The sequence below is a fragment of the Bufo gargarizans genome, chromosome 8 (genome assembly GCF_014858855.1).
Source record: "Bufo gargarizans isolate SCDJY-AF-19 chromosome 8, ASM1485885v1, whole genome shotgun sequence".
Classification (NCBI taxonomy): Eukaryota; Metazoa; Chordata; class Amphibia; order Anura; family Bufonidae; genus Bufo; species Bufo gargarizans.
The window spans coordinates 99,408,961-99,429,329 of record NC_058087.1 but is presented as its reverse complement, the minus strand read 5'-3'; the positions used below and the strand labels follow the sequence as shown (position 1 = coordinate 99,429,329).

General features: G+C 46.4%; 1 protein-coding gene across 9 annotated transcripts in view; it reads right to left on the bottom strand.

Moving 5' to 3' along the window:
- Nucleotides 1-20,369, bottom strand: part of GULP1 (GULP PTB domain containing engulfment adaptor 1) — a 1,095,073-nt gene that overhangs the window by 69,187 nt on the left and 1,005,517 nt on the right. For 8 of the 9 annotated variants that reach the window (XR_006391011.1, XM_044302630.1, XM_044302636.1 and 5 more), the window contains one exon: nt 1,572-1,697. The exons of the other annotated variant lie outside the window; for it this stretch is intronic. Coding sequence is in view for 7 of the 8 variants with exons in the window: in XM_044302630.1 (XP_044158565.1) it covers nt 1,572-1,697 (126 nt within the window). In the remaining variant the exon portion in view is untranslated. The remainder of the gene's footprint in view (nt 1-1,571; nt 1,698-20,369) is intronic. 9 annotated transcript variants of the gene reach the window in all.

Below are 20,369 nucleotides of genomic sequence, written 5' to 3'. Positions count from 1 at the left end.
TACGGGACCTCTCTCCTCTGCCTGGGTGCTGGGCCTAAATATATGCCAATGGACTGTTGCAGTGGTGGCTGACGTGAAGCCTGATTCTCTGCTATGACATGCAGACTGATTCTCTGCTGACATGAAGCCAGATCCTCTGTTACGGGACCTCTCTCCTCTGCCTGGGTGCTGGGCCTAAATATATGACAATGGACTGTTGCACTGGTGGCTGACGTGAAGCCTGATTCTCTGCTATGACATGTAGACTGATTCTCTGCTGACATTGAGCCAGATTCTCTGTTACGGGACCTCTCTCCTCTGCCTGGGTGCTGGGCCTAAATATCTGACAATGGACTGTTGCAGTGGTGGCTGACGTGAAGCCTGATTCTCTGCTATGACATGCAGACTGATTCTCTGCTGACATAAAGCCAGATTCTCTGTTACGGGACCTCTCTCCTCTGCCTGTGTGCTGGGCCTAAATATCTGACAATGGCCTGTTGCAGTGGTGGCTGACGTGAAGCCTGATTCTCTGCTATGACATGCAGACTAATTCTCTGCTGACATGAAGACAGATTCTCTGTTACGGGACCTCTCTCCTCTGCCTGTGTGCTGGGCCTAAATATATTCCAATGGACTGTTGCAGTGGTGGCTGACATGAAGCCTGATTCTCTGCAATAGGACCTCTCTCCAATTGATATTGGTTAATTTTAATTTATTTTATTTTTATTTTACTTCATTTCCCTATCCACATTTGTTTGCAGGGGATTTACCTACATGTTGCTGCCTTTTGCAGCCCTCTAGCCCTTTCCTGGGCTGTTTTACAGCCTTTTTAGTGCCGAAAAGTTCGGGTCCTCATTGACTTCAATGGGGTTCGGGTTCGGGACGAAGTTCGGATCGGGTTCGGATCCCGAACCCAAACATTTCTGGGAAGTTCGGCCGAACTTCTCGAACCCGAACATTCAGGTGTCCGCTCAACTCTACTCATAACTCCACCTGGACATTGCTTGTTTCTCCTATTTACTTATATCATTTACTATTCTATTTCTTTGTCATGTCCTTATGACAACTCCTCCGTCTCCTCTATCATATTTTTTACCATATGATACTTCCCCCTTATCTCTTATTATCCCTCTCCTCCTCTAGAGCTTAACAATACATCTCTGTTATGTTAAAATGCTTAGTCTACTTCCACTGACCTGCAGGTCTGTAATGTTAATTACTTCTACTGTTATGGAATATATTAATATAATGGACACTTACTTGTCACTTACAAAATAGTATCTGTCCAAGAGACAACCCACAGTATGCATTCTATGATTGAAACTATTTGCAGCAAAAACTTGAAATTGTCAGGAATTCCTCTACGTCTATCATACATATGTCTTAAACGTATTTCCTGTTTACATTCCTTCTTGCTAAAAAAAAAAATTATGTGAGCCCACTCCTTCCACTTATATGGAGTGTATATAATGTGAAGCCCCCACCTAATAAATTAGAGTTATGCTTTGACCTTATATAGATTATCAGTGTTATTTCTCTTGTCGAGCATGCACGTATCTATCTATCTAATTTGGAACAGTGTATCAACCTACCTGACCATTGATCAGAACCAGAACAATTTGGCACTCAATGTGGGGCTTGAAGGTTGGACCCCCTGTTCCCGTACCCCCGGAGATCAGATATAGGAGGGGCGCACCAATGGACACCGGAATCGCTACCTGTGATATGAGGAAAGAAAACAGAGAAATCTTGACTATACTGTGTCCCCTGGTGTAGCCTCTTGTCATCTGTCTGAGGAAGGGGTGCGGCAGCAGTTGGGGAGACTTTGAGGGCACGCAAGTAAGAACCCGACAGTAATTGATGATATTTCAATACACTGTGTTTTATGTGTTGTTCTGACATCGTTATGACCTTGAGCACCTATGTATAAACTACCAAAATAAGGAAGCCTACCTCATTTGCCTACATCACGGTACAGCCAGAGGCGTCTGTCCGGATAGTAGAAGGGGAGGAGGCGGTCAGAACCGATCCAAAGGTGTACTAAGTGTCTGACTTCAAGAAGAACTCAGGTAGTTCAGGAACACAGGGTGCAAGCACAGGTTACGGACTAGATGGCTCCAGGAAATATGAAATTATGGGAAATGTTGAAAGTGTCCTGAAGGAATGCTGCTCACCGGAGCAATACATGGCGGACAAGAGAGGTAAACGCTTCGTAAAATGCTTACCCAGGTTGGAGAAACATTATGAGATGTGTAAAGGTGGCACTCTTTGTGTTGATACATGGAGAGCATTGTTAAATGAGAAGAAAGGAGCATGAGTGCGGGCGCACACAGGTGACGCGCGCCTCCCTCTCGAGCAGTGAGCTCCCAGCCCATGTGAGACGCCGCCTCAGCTGAGGGCTTGCCGATCAGCTGTTTTCAGCATGTGAACTCTCCCGTGAATTCTGTTGCGAATCCTGCGGTGAACCCCTGCCGCAAACTCTGCCATGAAACCCTGCTACGGACTGCTGTCGCTGCCACTGCCATGTATCCAACCGGTCTGCTTATCGGTGAAAAGGCAAGCAGTCGAGCTCCAACTCAGGTCTTAAAGTTGCCTACTCCCCTATCTCCAGGTCCCCCTCTTGGTGAGATTCATGGATTCTGGCGCAGTGTAGGAGTGGAATTGCGCATTTGGTCAGGCTATCTACCAAGGGGAGGCAAGTGGTATAAGGGGAAATAATTGAGGGGAATCAAGGTTGCCAATGGAACGATCCCAAGGTTCAGCAGGGGAACGGTTGGCAGCCCTCCCCTTGCCTTGAAATATACATTGGAGGCTACGCTTATACCCCGGAGCTGGAGGGAGACGGCTGATGCCACGCACCATGGGGGGTAAGAGGGGGGCAAAGGAAGTGGAGAACTGTTAAAACAATCTGGAACTGATTCTGTGGAGGGTAGCCCCCTAAAAACTTCTCTACCCCTAGACTAGATTAGCGGTAGGCAATGCTAATGTGGAGATGATTACTGAAATCTTGTTTTGTGGAGAGAACAACGCATTTACGACTGCCGGCTTTTTCAGCCTTATGCAATGTAACATGTGAATGAGCCCTATAGTGGCAATGTAGTACACGATAATATTCCTCTTTAATCTGTGCAATTGGAAAATAAGAATTTTGGAGGCACCTCCTTTCCCCCCTCTGAGGCCGACCTTGTTTGTTGCTATCTTAAGAAGACCGGTGGATTGTTAGATCCTGGACCTTTTTTTGTTTTTTATTCCCCTTTATATGCATAGACGCATTTTTTCCTGCCCCCTTATTAATATAATTGTGGACCAATTGAACTCTTCAAACTATTGCTTGATTTGGCAGTATTGCAGGCCTACAATCTGGTGATTAGTTAAGGCTGAGTCGTTCCCGACGAACTGCTTCTGAATAACTACTGCATGAACTATTAACTTATTTATGAACACTGAATTGTTTTTTACTAATTTATTAACCGTATGATTGTAAATAGCAGATTAACTATACTCTTGCTATATAAGCAATAGTAAACTAAGGGAGGAAAGGGGTCAGGGAAAAGAATGGGAAGAGAAGGAAAAAGCAGGGGAAAGAAAAGAGAAGAGAAGGGAGGGGGAAGAAAACAAGGGGGAAAAAAAGGGGGAGGAGGGGAAAAAAAGGGAAAGAAAAGAGAAGAAAAAAAGAAAGAGGAAAAAGGGAGAGGGAGGGAAGGGAAAGAAAAGGGGAAGGAAATAAAGGGGAAAAAGGGGAAACAATAAAAATAAAAATAAACTTGTCTAGACAGGGGGTAGGAAAAAAGGGAGAGCTCAACCAGAATTAAATACCTCGATCTCTCTGATGTTTAAGAGAGCAGAAACATCGAAACAACAATTATTGATCAATACAAGTGGACAGATTTGTCCTCCTAGAAGGAAGGAGGATGATATACTCCAAATTCAGGAGGGGGAACCTCCTTGTCAATGCAAGACTACCTGCTGATGAATTCCAGCCTGGGGGGAGTGGTACCAAACAGTTAAAAGATGTGGAGAGAACTACTTCTACTCAGGAGGAGCAGGTGCCAAGCCTGCAGGATATATTTTAAAAAAAATGTAACTTGGCAATACAGGATCTCTCTCTCCAGACTGGAAACATTAAGGAAACAGTGGGACTCCTCAGGATAGATCCACAAAAATATAAAGATAGATTAGTAGAAGTAGAGAAGAGAACATCTGACGCTGAGGACCTGCTGCAGACAATAGTTAAAGAAAAAAGTGTTTTAAAGGAGGAAAATAGAGAACTTAAAAGTAAAATACTGGATTTGGAAAATAGGTCCAGAAGGTCCAACTTGAGATGTTTGGGGTTTCCGGAGGGTGTGGAAGGACGAGACCCTTGTGGTTTTATACAAACTTGGTTAAGGGAACAACTGGGTCAGGATATCTCAGATCATAAAAATTTTATAGAGCGAGTTCACAGACTGTCGGCAAGACTGCCCCCCCCCACCCCCGGGTACAAGATTGCGACCATTTATAATCAATGTTTTATCGGTCAAAGACAAGGAGGAGGTTATACGCAGATCAAGAAATAATGGAAAGCTAGAATATGCAGGTACAATAATAATGTTATTCTCTGACTATGCAAAAGAAACAGTAAGAGAAAGTAGTCAATTTATTGATGTAAAAAAAGTGTTGCGCTTAAATAATGTAAAGTACTCAATGATGTTTCCGGCTAAGTTGAGAGTCGAATGGGAGAATAAAACCAGTTTTTTTGATACAGCAGGGGCAGCGGGAGAATGGATCAAAGAAAAGATAAAAACTTGAGGCGTAAATAGGGCTGGGCCTAGCCGGGAGGGAGCAATGCAAGAGAGAGAGACAGGTTTGGATGTTATCCTGGGCCATTCAGGCAGGGTGGGTTAGGGAGGGTTTTGCAACCTGTTGTGGCGTTCATTCCTGGGAGGGAAGCAAGGGGGGGGGGGGAATATATATATATATATATATATATATATTTTTTTTTTTTCTCTTGCTCCTTTCTCTCCTCCCTCCTCTGGCCCCCTTGGTGCTCCCCACCCCCCACCCCCCCGGGTTCATACTTCTAGATAGGAAAGAGATAGCCGCCACAATGAGACTATTTGAGATTAATCTCATGGAATATTAGGGGATTGAGTAGGGGAATAAAGAGAGTGGCGGTTTTCGATGCAATACATAGGTTTCTTCCCGCCATAGTCTGTTTACAAGAAACACATCTGACAGGCGAGACGATAATAGGGTTGAATAGGCCATGGGCACAGTATGCTTTTCATTCGTTTTTTTTCATCATATGTGAGAGGAGTGAGCATATTAATTCACCGAAATATAGATATTAAAATTGTAAAAACAGCTATAGATGAGGAAGGCCGATATGTCCTTATGGACTGTATATTGGAAGGCAGATCATGTATAATAGCAAATGTATATATACAGCCTCCTTTCAGATCAAATGTTCTTTTAAAAATAAATTAGTTTGTGCTCAAGGCGGGAGATAAGCCACTCTTAGTTATGGGAGACTTCAACAATAGATGGTCAAACGGACAGATACAGATGAAATAATTCCCAATTAACTAACACTGGGTCAAAACTAAGAGATAATACAACAGAACTGGGTTGGATCAATATCTGGAGGGTAATGTACCCAAAGCTAAAAAGATATTCATGTTTTTCTAAAACACATAGGAGTTTATCAAGGATTGATTTAGTTTTTACTAATAATAAAGGTGCACAGGATATAGAACAGGTTAAGTATGGACGACGAGGGATTTCGAATCACAATTCAAATATTATAAATATAAAAACAAAAAAAAAAAAAAAAAATAGAGGGATGAATATAAGTATAGGATGGATTAATATAATGGGTATTCATAATAAGATATTGAAAGAGATTAGGGAATGTTTTGAGATAAATGAGGGGTCAACTGAAAACAATATGGTATGGGATGCCGAAAAGACCTTTATAAGAGGGATTATCACAAAAAAAAAAGCAATATATAGGAAGGGAATAAGGAAAAGTATTATGGATTTAGAAAGTGAGGTGGGAAAATCAGAAAAAAAAATATATCGATAGTACAAAATTATAAAGAGTGGATAGATAAAGCAGCCAAATTGGAAACGGATCTGCTCCTAATGGCTGAACAACAGAAAGAGAACTATGTAAGGGATAATTACATATATGCACACCTACCTGGTAAAAAGCTGGCTGCTTTGGTGGCAACCCAGACAAAAAAAAAAAAATATATTCACTGTCTGATAGATAATTCTGGCTATGAAATTACTAAACAAACGGCTAAAATAGATCTTCTTAAGGAATACTTTGAAGATATATAAAGTAGTAAGATAAATAAGAGTGTGGTGGAATTACAACAATTTTTAGGCAAAATTACAATTACTATGTTAACTGCTGACAAAAGAGAAAGCCTAGAAGCTCCTATAGACTCTGTAGAAGTGGAGGCAATATTGTCAAAGATAACTAAAAAACAAGACCCCAGGAAAAGATGGGATTGCATTCAAAATTTATGCCCGATATAAAGAACTATTAATTCTGAAATTGCTCATAATGTGGACCGCCTTGAGGGAATTAGGAAAACTCCCAGATTCTGCGAAAGAAGCTTTGATAAAACTTATTTTAAAATCAGGAAAAGATTCAACACTTCCTGATTCATACTGTCCTATCTCATTAATTAAGACAGCAATAAAATATTAGCAAGGATCCTAGCAAATAGACTCGGGAACATAGTCCCTGGGATCATCCATGAGGATCAGTTGGGCTTCATGTCAGGTAAAACTACAACTGATAATATAATGAGATATTCTATGGGTACCCAGTTGGAACCCACAAACTGTGGTGAATGCATGATTGTAACTATAGATGCATCCAAAGCTTTTGACACAATAGAATGGCCCTTCCTATTTGCAACTTTGATGAGAATGGGATTCAGAGATAACTTTATAGACTGGGTTAAATTACTATATACCGAAGCCTCTGCAAGGGTAATATTGAATGGCGAATACTCAGATAAAATACATATTGGTAGGTGGGTTAGGCAGGGTTGCCCCCTATCCCCTCTGCTATTCACCATAGTTATGGAACCCTTAGCTGATTTGATTAGACAAGATAAGGAAATGAGGAAAAAAAATATTTATATACAGACAACATTATGCTGTTTGTAGGATCACATGGCTCACTTATGAAGATCTTTCAGGCATTTGAAGATTATAGTAATTATGCTGGACTGAATAAAAACTGGTCCAAATCGGCCTGCATCCAAATTAATCCTCTGAATGGTTTTTCACCAGGATTACTGGAAATTAAAGAGATGCAGGAACCGGTTAAGTATTTAGGTATCCAGATAACACCTAATCCCAGGGATTATGTACAGTTGAATGTACTCCCCAAAATACAGGAGATGCATAAAATAAAAGTTTGGAACAAAATACATATTTTGATGGCGGGTCGCATTTCACTGGTGAAAATATGTATATTACCCTCTTTGACTGACATGTTCTGAAATGCACCGATAATAATCCCTAAGAGAATTTTTAAAACAATAGTAATTTTAATAACGGACTTGATATGGCGAGTTAAAAAAACGAGAATAAAATATTGTATATTCACGAGAAAGAGGGTGGATTATCAGTTCCGGATTTAGAACTTTATTTTATTGCTGGACAGATCAAAAACATGATAATGTGGAGCAAGTCACATAGTTATAAGAGTATGGTAGCAGGGATTAATAAAAACTAAAGGGACAAATAATTAGTAGAAGTGGATATTTTGTCACCACAAAAAGTTAATAAAATACCCTTATTTGAGTTATGGACTAAATCTTGGAATAGGGTAAAGGAACTGTGGTCTCAAAAGGGTTATACATTCAGACAGCTTACTATGGGATAATACTCATTTAAGGGAATTAAAATTAATTGAACAAAAAGTCTGGTGGAAACATGGAATTTTCAAACTGGGCCAGATATGGAAAAAGGGAGATATAATCACCTACCAAGACCTTAAAAATGAATATCTAACGGGAAATAAAGATTAGAGTTTTTTTTTTTTTTTTTACTTACAATTGAAACAAGCTCTACGAGCGGAGATAGGAAAAAGAACGCAAATTGCTTCCCTTCCATCACCCTTAGTTAAGGACCAGTTTAGTTCTGAAGTCACTTTGTGAGGCTTTGTGGATCCGCAAAACACACACGGACGTGTGAATGGACCCTAACTCATACAGCTTCCTGCCTGTGAGATCCAGGGGTCTGGATCTCACAGGCTCGTGCCTTCCATGCTATCAGATCCCCCCTACAGCCGCATGGGGACCCGATCGCACTGCCGCCCGCCGCCGCAACCTACAGTAAAAGCAGCAAACCACAGGTCTGAATTGACCTGCGGTTTGCGGCAAACGCCGACACGGGGGGGTCACAGGACCACCCTCACATTGACCCAAGGTGCCTGCTCAATGATTTGAGCAGGCACCTTGCTCCGATCACCGCCGGCCGGGCGGCGGTGATCGGAAATACACATGACGTACCGGTACGTCATGTGTCCTTAAGTATTGGGACATCATGCCGTACCGGTACGTCATGTGTCCGGAAGAGGTTAAGGCCAGAGATCAGGTGGCAGCTGGATTTGAATCCCTACTCCCAATAGTGACAATCAACAAGAACGTTAACTGGATAAACGACATATATTATAATCAGCAAAGATTTGTAAACTACACCCGTGATGCCCTAAAAGGAATTGCAGAATGGTTAGAGGCTACTTCTGCTGTGGCTTTTCAGAACAGGATGGCCCTAGATATGATCCTAGCTGAGACTGGGGAGTTTGTAAAATGATTGGGGAAACTTGCTGCACCTACATCCCAGATTACACTGGCCCCAAAGGGAAGGTAACTGAAGCAATAAACAAGCTTACTAACCTCTCAGAGGAATTAAAATGTAACTCAGGGATAACAGACCCATGGGATGAGTACTTTGAATGGTTAAAAAAATTGAAATCCTTCCTCACCCAGAAAGGTATGGTGATAGTCTTGATGCTAGTATTAATGTCAGTAGTCTTATGTTGCATTGTACCCTGTGTCTGAAAAATATGTATAAAAAATTGTGACTTCAACTACCGTAGTTATACAGCCCTGTCATGGAACCATGAACCAGACGTACAACAAGAGATAAGTGGAAAATAAGGTTTTATTGAAGAGCAAGCCGTAAGCAAAGTCCAAACGGATGGCTAAACCGAAGCAGGGTCTTGCGGAGACAGAGGTCAGGAACCAGAAGGGTAGTCAGACGAAGCCAGGATCAGGAACCAACGGGGTAGTCAGACGAAGCCGGGATCAGGAACCAACGGGGTAGTCAGACGGGGCCAGGATCAGGAACCAGAAGCAGCAGCAGTCTTGGAAGCATGTGAACACAGGAGGACCAAGCAAGGAACTGAAGCCACAGACCTCCTATATATATGAGCTAGGCATCCAGCTCCTCCCAGTGGGAAGGAGGAGCCGCAGGGTGGGAGGCTACAAGAAAACCCAGAAACCAAGATGGCCGCCAGCACATGTCAAACGAAGGGAACAGCAAGGAGGTAAGACCATGACAGTACCTCCCCCTCAAGGGCCCCTCCTCCGCGGAGTAAGGAACGGTTTCTGAGGGAAGCGTGCGTGGAAGGCTCGGAGCAAGACAGGAGCATGGACATCTGCGGAGGGAACCCAGGAACGCTCCTCTGGACCATAACCACGCCAATGGACCAAAAACTGCACCCGGCCGCGGACCAGGCGTGAGTCCAGGATATTGCTCACCTCATACTCCTCACGATTGCCCACTTGGACCGGACGAGGCCGAGGAATCGAGGAAGTGAAACGATTACACACCAGTGGCTTCAACAGGGAGACATGAAACACGTTGGAGATCCGCATGCCAGGAGGAAGCGCAAGGGCATAGGCTACCGGGTTTACCCTGCGAAGCACTCGGAAGGGACCAACAAAGCGAGGCGCCAGCTTGGGAGTGGGCACTCGAAGGTTGAGGTTGCGGGTGGACAACCATACGCGGTCTCCGACCTGGTAGGAAGGAGCGGGCGCTCGTCTGCGATCAGCCTGGAGTTTCTGGCGCTGCGCAGAGACCTCAAGGGACCTCTGGATCTGTACCCAAGAAGCACGTAGGACGGAAAGGTGATCCTCCACAGCCGGAATATCCTGGGGAGAGAATACATCCGGTAACACGGCAGGTTGGAACCCATAATTGGCCATGAAGGGAGACGTCCCAGAGGAAGAGTTCACCGCCGTGTTCCTGGCAAACTCAGCCCAAGGCAGGAGGTCAACCCAATTGTCTTGGTGATCGGAGACATAGCAACGAAGGAATTGCTCCAAGGCCTGATTGGATCGTTCTGCGGCCCCATTGGACTGAGGGTGGTAGGCCGAGGAGAAAGAGAGATGAATCCCCAACTGGGAGCAAAAGGCGCGCCAGAACCTGGACACAAACTGACTCCCCCGATCCGACACAATCTCCTTGGGCAAACCGTGCAACCGGAAGACCTCCCTGGCAAAAATCGAGGCCAACTCTTGTGCAGAGGGTAACTTCTTGAGAGGAACACAGTGGCACATTTTGGAAAACCGATCCACTATCATGAGAATGACCGTATGGCCTCGGGATGCAGGGAGGTCCACAATGAAATCCATCCCCAGGTGTGACCATGGACGCTCCCCGGTGGCTATGGGTTGCAAAAGGACCCAACGGAAGGTGCCAAGGGGACTTACTCTGGGCACAAACGGAGCATGCCGCTACATATGCGGCGATGTCGGAACGTAGGGAAGGCCACCAGAACAGACGTGAAACAGCCCAGGACAGCTGATTCTTTCCAGGATGCCCCGCGGCCTTGGAGTTATGGTAGGTTCGCAACAACCGAGTGCGCAACTCCTCAGGCACAAAACACCTGCCGTTGGGTCTCCCAGAGGGAGCACCAGATTGAGCCGCCAAAATCTGCTCACCCAGGGGAGAGGTCAGGCTGGTGCGAATGGCGGCCAGGATCTGATTCGGAGGTATGACCGAAGTCGGAATCGACTCCTCCCCGGACAGCTCGGAGTACTGCCGTGATAAGGCATCCGCTCTGATGTTCTTGGAACCGGGTAGGTAGGAGACCACGTAATTAAAACGTGACAAGAACAGAGCCCATCTGGCCTGACGTGGTGTCAATCTCTTGGCCTCAGAGAGGTAGGTCAGATTCTTGTGGTCCGTCAGGATGAGAACCGGAACCACCGAGCCCTCGAGCAAGTGCCTCCACTCTTTAAGGGCCTGCACGATGGCCAATAACTCCCTGTCACCAATCTGATAGTTGCACTCCGCGGAAGACAGTTTCCGGGAGTAAAACCCACAAGGAAGCAGAGGACCCTCCGGTGTTCTACGCTGAGACAGGAGGGCGCCTACTCCCGTCTCAGACGCGTCCACCTCAAGGACAAACGGCAACCCAGGGTTGGGATGCGACAGAATCGGAGCCGACACAAAGGCGGACTTTAGAGCCTCAAAAGCTCGGATGGCCTCGGGCGGCCAGACCTGGGGATTGCTGCCCTTCCTGGTCAGATCCGTGAGAGGCTTGGCTAGCATGGAAAAGTCCCTGATGAACTTCCGATAATAATTGGCGAAGCCCAAAAAGCGCTGCAGGGCACGAAGACCACTGGGCTGGGGCCACTGTAAGACAGCCGAAACCTTCTCAGGATCCATGGAGAACCCCTCAGCGGAAATGATGTAACCTAAGAAGGTTACCTGGGATCGGTGAAATTCGCATTTCTCAAGCTTACCGAACAGCTTGTTCTCTCGTAACCGTTGCAACACTCGTCTGACATCCAGAACGTGGGCCTCCATGGATTCAGAATATACCAAGATGTCATCCAAATAGACCACCACACACTGCTGCAACAGGTCACGGAAAACATCGTTGATGAATTCCTGGAAGACTGCGGGCGCATTGCACAACCCAAAGGGCATAACCAAGGATTCATAATGACCGGTCCTGGTGTTAAACGCGGTCTTCCACTCATCGCCCGCCTTGATCCTTACCAGGTTATATGCCGCCCTCAGGTCGAGTTTGGTAAAGACCGTGGCCCCTTTGAGGCGATCGAACAGCTCGGAAATCAAGGGTATCGGGTAAGCGTTCTTTATCGTGATGCGATTGAGACCCCTGTAATCGATGCAAGGCCTCAATTCACCGCCCTTCTTTTTCACAAAGAAAAATCCAGCCCCTGCCGGGGACGAGGATTTGCGAATGTGTCCGCGTGAAAGCGCCTCCCTCACGTACTCCTCCATGGCCTCATTCTCCGCTACCGACAGTGGATAGACTTTGCCACGAGGAGGAACGGCACCAGATTGTAACTCTATGGCACAATCGTATGGGCGGTGCGGAGGTAGGGCAACCGCACGCACCTTATCGAATACATCCCGGTACTCCTCGTATTCAGGAGGCAACAGAGAGTCCGAGGAAGTACTCAGCAACTTGACAGGCCCATGGATGCAACTAGCCCCACACTGCGGTGACCACGAGAGGATCTCGGCCGATTTCCAATCGAAAGTCGGATTATGCTTCTGGAGCCAGGGGTACCCCAAGACCACCGAGTAGTGTGGAGACGAAATAACCTGGAGACAGACCGACTCTCTGTGAACGGCACCAATGGCCATCCCCACTGGAAGGGTCTCATGAGTCACGTGTGGCGGCAGAAGGGGTCTGCCGTCTATCGCCTCAAGAGCCAGTGGGGAACCTCGAGGCTGCAGAGGAATGGAATTGGCGGCAGCGAACACACTATCAATGAACAAACCACCAGCACCAACGCCTGGGTCGTCACCGAGCCCCCGACCCAGGAGAGGACAACAGTAATCAGTGGTTTGTCAACACGGGAAACCGGGGACGAGGAGACTCCACCCAAGATCTGCCCCCGACAGGATCTCAGGTGCGAGCGTTTCCCGGACGGTTCGGGCATGCCAACCGAAAATGCCCACCGAGACCACAGTACATGCATCGGCCCTCGCGTCTCCGGAGTACCCTCTCCCCCTCGGACAGGCGAGCAAACCCCAGCTGCATGGGTTCACCCCCAGACAAGTCATCCCCAGGAGGCGTGGGAGGAGAGGGAGGCACGGGTGGGACAGCAAACGTAGGCGCCAATCTGTTAGAAGGCCTCCGCAGGCTCTCCTTAAAGGAAGGTCTCTCCCTGAGTCTGGTGTCAATCAAAATCAGGAAAGAAATAAGAGACTCGAGCTCCACTGGTAGGTCCTTAGCTGCAACCTCATCCTTCAAGGCATCCGAGAGACCATGAGAGAAAGCAGCGACCAGAGCCTCATTATTCCAGCCCACCTCTGCTGCCAGGGTACGAAACTCAATGGCGTATTCAGCTACGGATCGTGAACCCTGTCTGATGGACATAAGGAGCTTCGCAGCAGAGGCAGCACGAGCCGGCACATCGAATACCTTCCGAAGAGAAGCAACAAAACCGGAAAACTCGGCAACCACCGGATTGTTGTTCTCCCATAAAGGGCTGGCCCAGGCCAAGGCCTTGTCCGAGAGCAGCGAGATCAAGAAGCCCACCTTTGATCTCTCAGTAGGAAAGGCATGTGGCAGCAACTCGAAGTAAATGCCTACCTGGTTAAGGAAACCTCGGCACTGAGTTGGCTCTCCCCCAAAGCGCTGTGGAAGGGGGGCAGAACCGGTCATACCCCGAAACACCACAGGCGCAGCAACAGGTGTCAGGGTAGACTCTGGCGCAACAACCGGAGCGGCAGTAGGAGCGGGCCCAGGAGCGACAACCGACCCATCGGCAACGGAAGCTAAATGAGCCGTGCGTTCAAGCAGGGTTTGCAACGCCACAGCGAACCGACCCAACAGGTGATCCTGCTGATCAAGTCTGGCAACCAGCAAAGGTAGCAAGGATGGCCCTGTACCGTCAGAATTCATGGCTTGGTCCTAATGTCATGGAACCATGAACCAGACATACAACAAGAGATAAGTGGAAAATAAGAAGGTTTTATTGAAGAGCAAGCCGTAAGCAAAGTCCAAACGGATGGCTAAACCGAAGCAGGGTCTTGCGGAGACAGAGGTCAGGAACCAGAAGGGTAGTCAGACGAAGCCAGGATCAGGAACCAACGGGGTAGTCAGACGAAGCCGGGATCAGGAACCAACGGGGTAGTCAGACGGGGCCAGGATCAGGAACCAGAAGCAGCAGCAGTCTTGGAAGCATGTGAACACAGGAGGACCAAGCAAGGAACTGAAGCCACAGACCTCCTATATATATGAGCTAGGCATCCAGCTCCTCCCAGTGGGAAGGAGGAGCCGCAGGGTGGGAGGCTACAAGAAAACCCAGAAACCAAGATGGCCGCCAGCACATGTCAAACGAAGGGAACAGCAAGGAGGTAAGACCATGACAAGCCCATCATGCTGCTATATGGTGAAGAAGAAATGGAAACCAAAGAAATCAACACAAGTTACCGTATTTTTCGCTTTATAAGACGCACCTGATGATAAGACACACCTAGGTTTTTGAGGAGGAAAATAAGAAAAAAATATTTTGAACCAAAAGGTGTGCTTTTGGTAGGTTTTGAACTAATGGTGGTCTGTGGATGACGCACTGTTATGGGGATCTGTGGATGACGCACTGTTATGGGGGGATCTGTGGATGACGCACTGTTATGGGGGGATCTGTGGATGATGCACTGGTATGGGGGGATCTGTGGATGACGCACTGTTATGGGGGGATCTGTGGATGATGCACTGTTATGGGGGATCTGTGAATGACACTGAGGGGGGATCTGTGGATGACACTTATGGGGCTCTGTGGATGACACTAAGGGGGGCTCTGTGGGTGACACTGAGGGGGGCTCTGTGGGTGACACTGAGGGGGGCTCTGTGGGTGACACTGAGGGGGGCTCTGTGGGTGACACTGAGGGGGGCTCTGTGGATGACACTGATGGGGGATCTGTGCATTACACTGATGGGGGATCTGTGGATGACACTTATGGGGCTCTGTGGATGACACTTATGGGGCTCTGTGGATGACACTTATGTGTCGGGGAAGCGTGATGACGTGAACACGTCACGTTTCACTCTCTCCTGCTGGCCTCCTCCCCCTCCATGCCCCCTGCTCCGTCCTGTTCCGATCCAGAGTGCTGACTGAGCGCTGACTGAGCGCTGACTGCCTCAGCGTGCCGCCATGTTTCAGTGCCGTTAGCTGTCCTGGAGTGCCGGGGGTCCTGCGACTTACCTATCGATCTGGCTGCTGGCTGCTGGCTCTCCCTTCCGGCCCCTGGCTTCGGTTCCTGTCGCTGGTCTGCTCCTCTGTGCTCTGTGCTCCTGGGTCTCGTCTCGTCCGGATCTTCCGTCTCCCCTCTCGGCTGCCCTCTCTCTTCTGTGGTGTGGTGTGTGCTCGGGTCGGCACGCTCTGCTCAGCTGCTCACCAGCTTCCTGGTCCGTTTGCTGTTGGCTCCCTCTGCTGGTGATCGGTGGGATTTTTCCACCTTTTTTTTTTTTTTTTTTTTTCTTCTCTTCTCTTCATTTGAAAATCGGTTTTGCCTGCAGTTTCCTCCCTCCCGAAGTGGCCACCTGTCATCTGGATCTCTTGTCATCCCGAGGATCCTTGCCTACCTCGCTGGGTCACGTGAGAAACCAATTATCGCGACTTTATTGTATTGTAACCTGCTACTCGACTAACTTGACTAACTTGACTAAGTCCGGCTGCTCAGAGTCGGAATTTGGTGCCCCCCCTCCCTGCGCGATGGTGGAGAGGGAGGGATGAAGGGGTGAATAGAGGGATAAGAGAGGAAAGGAAAAGGCTAATAAAGAGAAGTAAAAAGGGAGGAATAGGAGCAGAGGGGAAAGAAGTAAAGGGGATACAAAGAAGAGTGCAAACTAAAGCAAAGAAAAAGAGAGGGAGGGGGAAGGAAAAAAAATAAAATAAAAGAAATGGCCCCAAAACGACGGTCGATTGACTCCACTGCAACAAAGTTGGGCTCTAAGACCCCAGAGAATAAAATCGATAAGTTCTTGAAGTCACCCTTCCTAAATGAAAAGAACTCAGCCAAAACAAAGTCCTCTGCTAATCTGAAAAAATCCGCTAAAACTCCCCAAACCGATGAATTCTTTGAGGATGGCTTGGTGGAGGTAGATCAGGTAGCAGGGGGGGAAGATCTATCTGCACAGATGCGAAATGAACAGGATCCTTCCGTTCTGGATAAAATTCTCTCGGCTGTAGAGCACAATGGCACTCTAGTGCAGGAGATGTCTATCCAACTAGGGACGGTACAGAGCGACATTTCCGCAATAAGAGAGAACTTGGTAAAGATCCGCGAGCGAGTCGCTAATGTGGAAAAAATAGTGGACTCTTTGCAAACCGATATTAACATGCTAAAATCTAAAACTTTGTCTCTTGCCTCAGAAAATCAAGCACTACAAAATAAGCTAGAGGACTTCGAAAATAGGTCAAGGCGAAACAACGTCCGCATAATTGGTTTCCCAGAAGGAGTGGAAGGCCGATACTTAGAGGAACAACTTAAAGATGTGGTCTTGCACAACTTAGGCAGTGACTATTTTTCTTCCATGTTTCAGATAGAAAGAGCCCATCGTATCCCAGGAGGGAAACCTATTCCAGGGAGGCCGCCGCGAGCAATCTTAATGAAAGTATTATCATCCATGGATAGAGATATGATACTGAAAAGAGCAAGAGAATGTACTCCTGTTGAGTACCAGGGCACTAGGTTGCTCTTTTTTCCTGACTTTGCTCGGCAGACTCAGGAAAAAAGAAGAAACTTCATAGAGATAAAGAAACGCCTGGCATCAAAGGGGATTAAATATTCCTTACAGTATCCAGCGAAACTAAGAATGATCCATAATGGGACTTCTCTTTTTTTTGAATCACCACAGCAGGCGCTGGACTGGATGGAGCAAGGGGATATTTGAAATCGGGCACTATTATGATTGAAATGTTGGGGGGGGGAATGGAGCGGGGGAGGGGGAGATTGGCTTGAGGTTAGAGGTTCGCTGATCGGGCGGATCAATAGAGAGGGGGGATGGGGGGGAAAGGGGAGGGGGGAAAGGGAACCCACCTTGCAGGTAGGGGTGTCTTTTTTTTTTTTTTTTTTTTCTCTTTTTTTTCCCTTTGTTTGTCCCGTGTCTGTTTCCGTAGCAGTGAAGGATGGCCACTAGAATTGTAACTTGGAATGTTAGAGGGCTCGGGGAAAGAGTCAAAAGGCAAGCTATTATGGATGCATTAAAAAGATACCTTCCAGCAATTATCTGCATAGTAGAAACTCACCTTACTAAAGAAACTGTGTCCCGTTTGACAACGGGATGGTATTCTCAATCTTACCATTCCACCTTTAGCAGTTCCTCTAGGGGCGTTTCAGTTCTGATTCATAATTCTGTAGATTTTATTCTTATAGAATCCTACATAGATGATCAGGGCAGATTCATCTTTCTGTACGGTAAGCTGCATGGGCATAGTTATATTCTTGCCTTTTTCTATATACCTCCGCCTTTTTCAATGTACCCATTGACTCAGCTGATGCTTTTCTCTGAAAGGAGGCCAGAATGCCGGTTAGTCCTGATGGGGGACTTTAATGCGGTTATGGACCCCAACAGAGATAGATTTACATTAGACGTAGATCGAGGGAGGAATTCATGTAATTCACCGCTGCCACAGTTTTGCTCGGAGGTTGGAGTGGTGGATATATGGGAACATCTTGGCGGAGGAAAGAGAGTATACTCTTGTGTTAGCCGGGGTGGTAGAGCAATGTCTAGGATTGATTTAGCATTTACTAATGAGAGCAACTTGCGTAATATCCGGAAGATACGATATGGGGTACGAACAGTTTCGGACCACTCGCCCGTACTGGTTGAGGTTTGCATAGGGGAGAACAAGGATAGCAGGGGGTTAGGATTTAAGCTAAATCCATACTGGCTTACTATTATGGATAACCCTGAGCCTATTAAACTATTGATATCCTCCTTTTGGGAGGTGAACTTCCCCTCTGCTGACATCAATATAGTATGGGACGCCCTGAAAGCATATTTGAGGGGGGTGTTTATAAGTGAGATTGCTGCAGCAAAGAGAACATTTAAGAAAAAAGAGGAGGAACTGGTCAAAGCTGCTGCAGACACAACTGCACGATTTACCAGCCAACCTTCCGAGTATAACAGGGAAGAGATGCAGAAGGCCAGTTGTTTTTTGGAGAAATATATAATAGAGAAAGCAAACCATAGAGTCTTCTTTAAGGGCCTAAAATATTTTTCGGAGTCCGGACGCCCTGGTAAGCTTTTAGCCAGGATAATTACACAACAAGATAAGAAAAATCAATCTATTGTCTCGATTCGCAACACAGAGGGGGAAATTACAACAGACCCAGAAGGAATTAGGGATGCTTTTTTAAAATATTTCTCCCACATATATAGTTCCTCTCTCGGCTTGTCATCCGATCTGGCGGCGCAGTTCTTGGAGAGGATTCCACTTTCTACTTTAAGTGAAGCCCAAATAGAGTATCTGGAAGGGGAGTTGTCTCTTTCGGAGCTCCAGGAGGCCTTGGGGTCCATCTCGGGGAACTCGTCACCAGGGATGGATGGCCTTCCATACGAGGTTTACCGTAAGTACAGTGATGTGATTCTTCCCCAGCTACTAGAGGTTTTTTCCCAAGCAACACAGGCAGGGGGTCTACCTTGTTCTATGATGGAAGCTCTTATTGTTTTAATTCCCAAAAAGGATAAAGACCCGATAGAAATAAGTTCCTATAGACCAATTTCTTTACTAAATACTGATGCTAAGCTACTATCAAAAGTTTTGGCTAGGAGGCTTTCGCGGGTTATATCCACCATTATCCACCCAGATCAAAATGGCTTTATGCCAAAGAGAGGCACCCATCATAATTTGCATAGGTTATTTATGAATATTCAGTCCCCGGGGTGCGGCTCCCGCTCCATCCTGTCATTGGATGCTACAAAAGCCTTCGACAGGGTGGAGTGGATTTTTCTCTGGGAGGTGATGAAAAAAATGGGTTTTGGTCCGAGATTTATGTCGATGGTGCAGTTATTATATGGCTCTCCAGTTGCCAGGATTAGGATTAATGACAAGATCACTGAGAGTTTTTCCCTAGGAAGAGGCACTCGTCAAGGATGCCCTCTTTCCCCCCTCTTGTTTAATATTTATATTGAACCCTTAGCAGTTAGTATTAGGCAAGACTCGCAGGTGTCTGGCTTCGGTGTAATGGGGAAGCATGATCGTGTATCCCTCTATGCAGACGATATCTTGGTTTTTGTCCATCAAACAGAAACCACTCTTCCTCGAATAATGGATTTGGTGGGCTCTTTTTCTGCTCCGTCTGGTTTGCAGATTAACTGGGAGAAGACTGTTCTCCTCCCTATAGATGAGTTGCGAGGCGACTGGGACAATCAGCTAACAATCTCTGATTCAATAAAATACCTGGGGATTTCAGTTTCTGTCAAACCTCAAGAATACCTTCAACTCAATTTGATTCCCCTGTTGAAAAAGCTGAGGGCCAAAATTAAGATATGGCAAAAAATCTTGCCCGCAAGAGCGGATAGAATCTCTCTAATAAAAATGGTAGTGCTGCCCCAGGTTCTTTATGTCCTTCGCAACTCGCCTGTATGGATCACGGACAAGTATTTTAGATTGATAGAGCGGATGCTGAACGATCTATTATGGGGGAGGAAGCGCGTGAGACTGAAGGCACTCTATTTTTCCATGCCCTATAATCAGGGAGGTCTTAACCTCCCTTATTTTAAGGGCTATTTCGTGGCCTCTCAACTTTGTTTTTTTAATGATTGGGAAAGTAGCCATTTCTGCAACAGAGCGGTGAAAGACTCAGGTTTTTCAGATTTTTTTACTGTACTGGAGTCTGATTACTTATCAAATCCACAGATTGGGTATACACTCTTTTGCAGAATGGCTATAAAGACGTGGCTGGTTATAAGGAGCTGGTGTGGAGTCAAGGCATCACTTATCTGTACTCCATTGTGGCACAACTCAAAGCTCTTGGAGTTAGGGGATTTGGGTTGTTGCCAGTATTGGAGGACTAAGAATGTTCAATACTTATATCAGGTGGTCAGCGGCGGACAAATCCTGTCCCCGACGGAGCTAAGGCAAAGAACAAACCTGGGCGAGGTGGCTTGGTATGCATACTTTCAATTGAGGTCAGCACTTTCTAGTACTTTGAATAGTCACCTTCTTTCTATAGATACTCCCCAATTTTTACATGATTTACTCTGTAAAAAAGTTGTCACGAGAATTAAGATATCACACTGTTATAGACACTTAATGAAAGGATTTTTTTTGGGTGTTCTTTCTCCAGGACAAAGATCCTGGTCTTCTGTACTTCTAGAGATGGGTCCTCCAGATTGGGAGAATATAGGGGAAAGTTTAAAATTTGTTTCACACAAC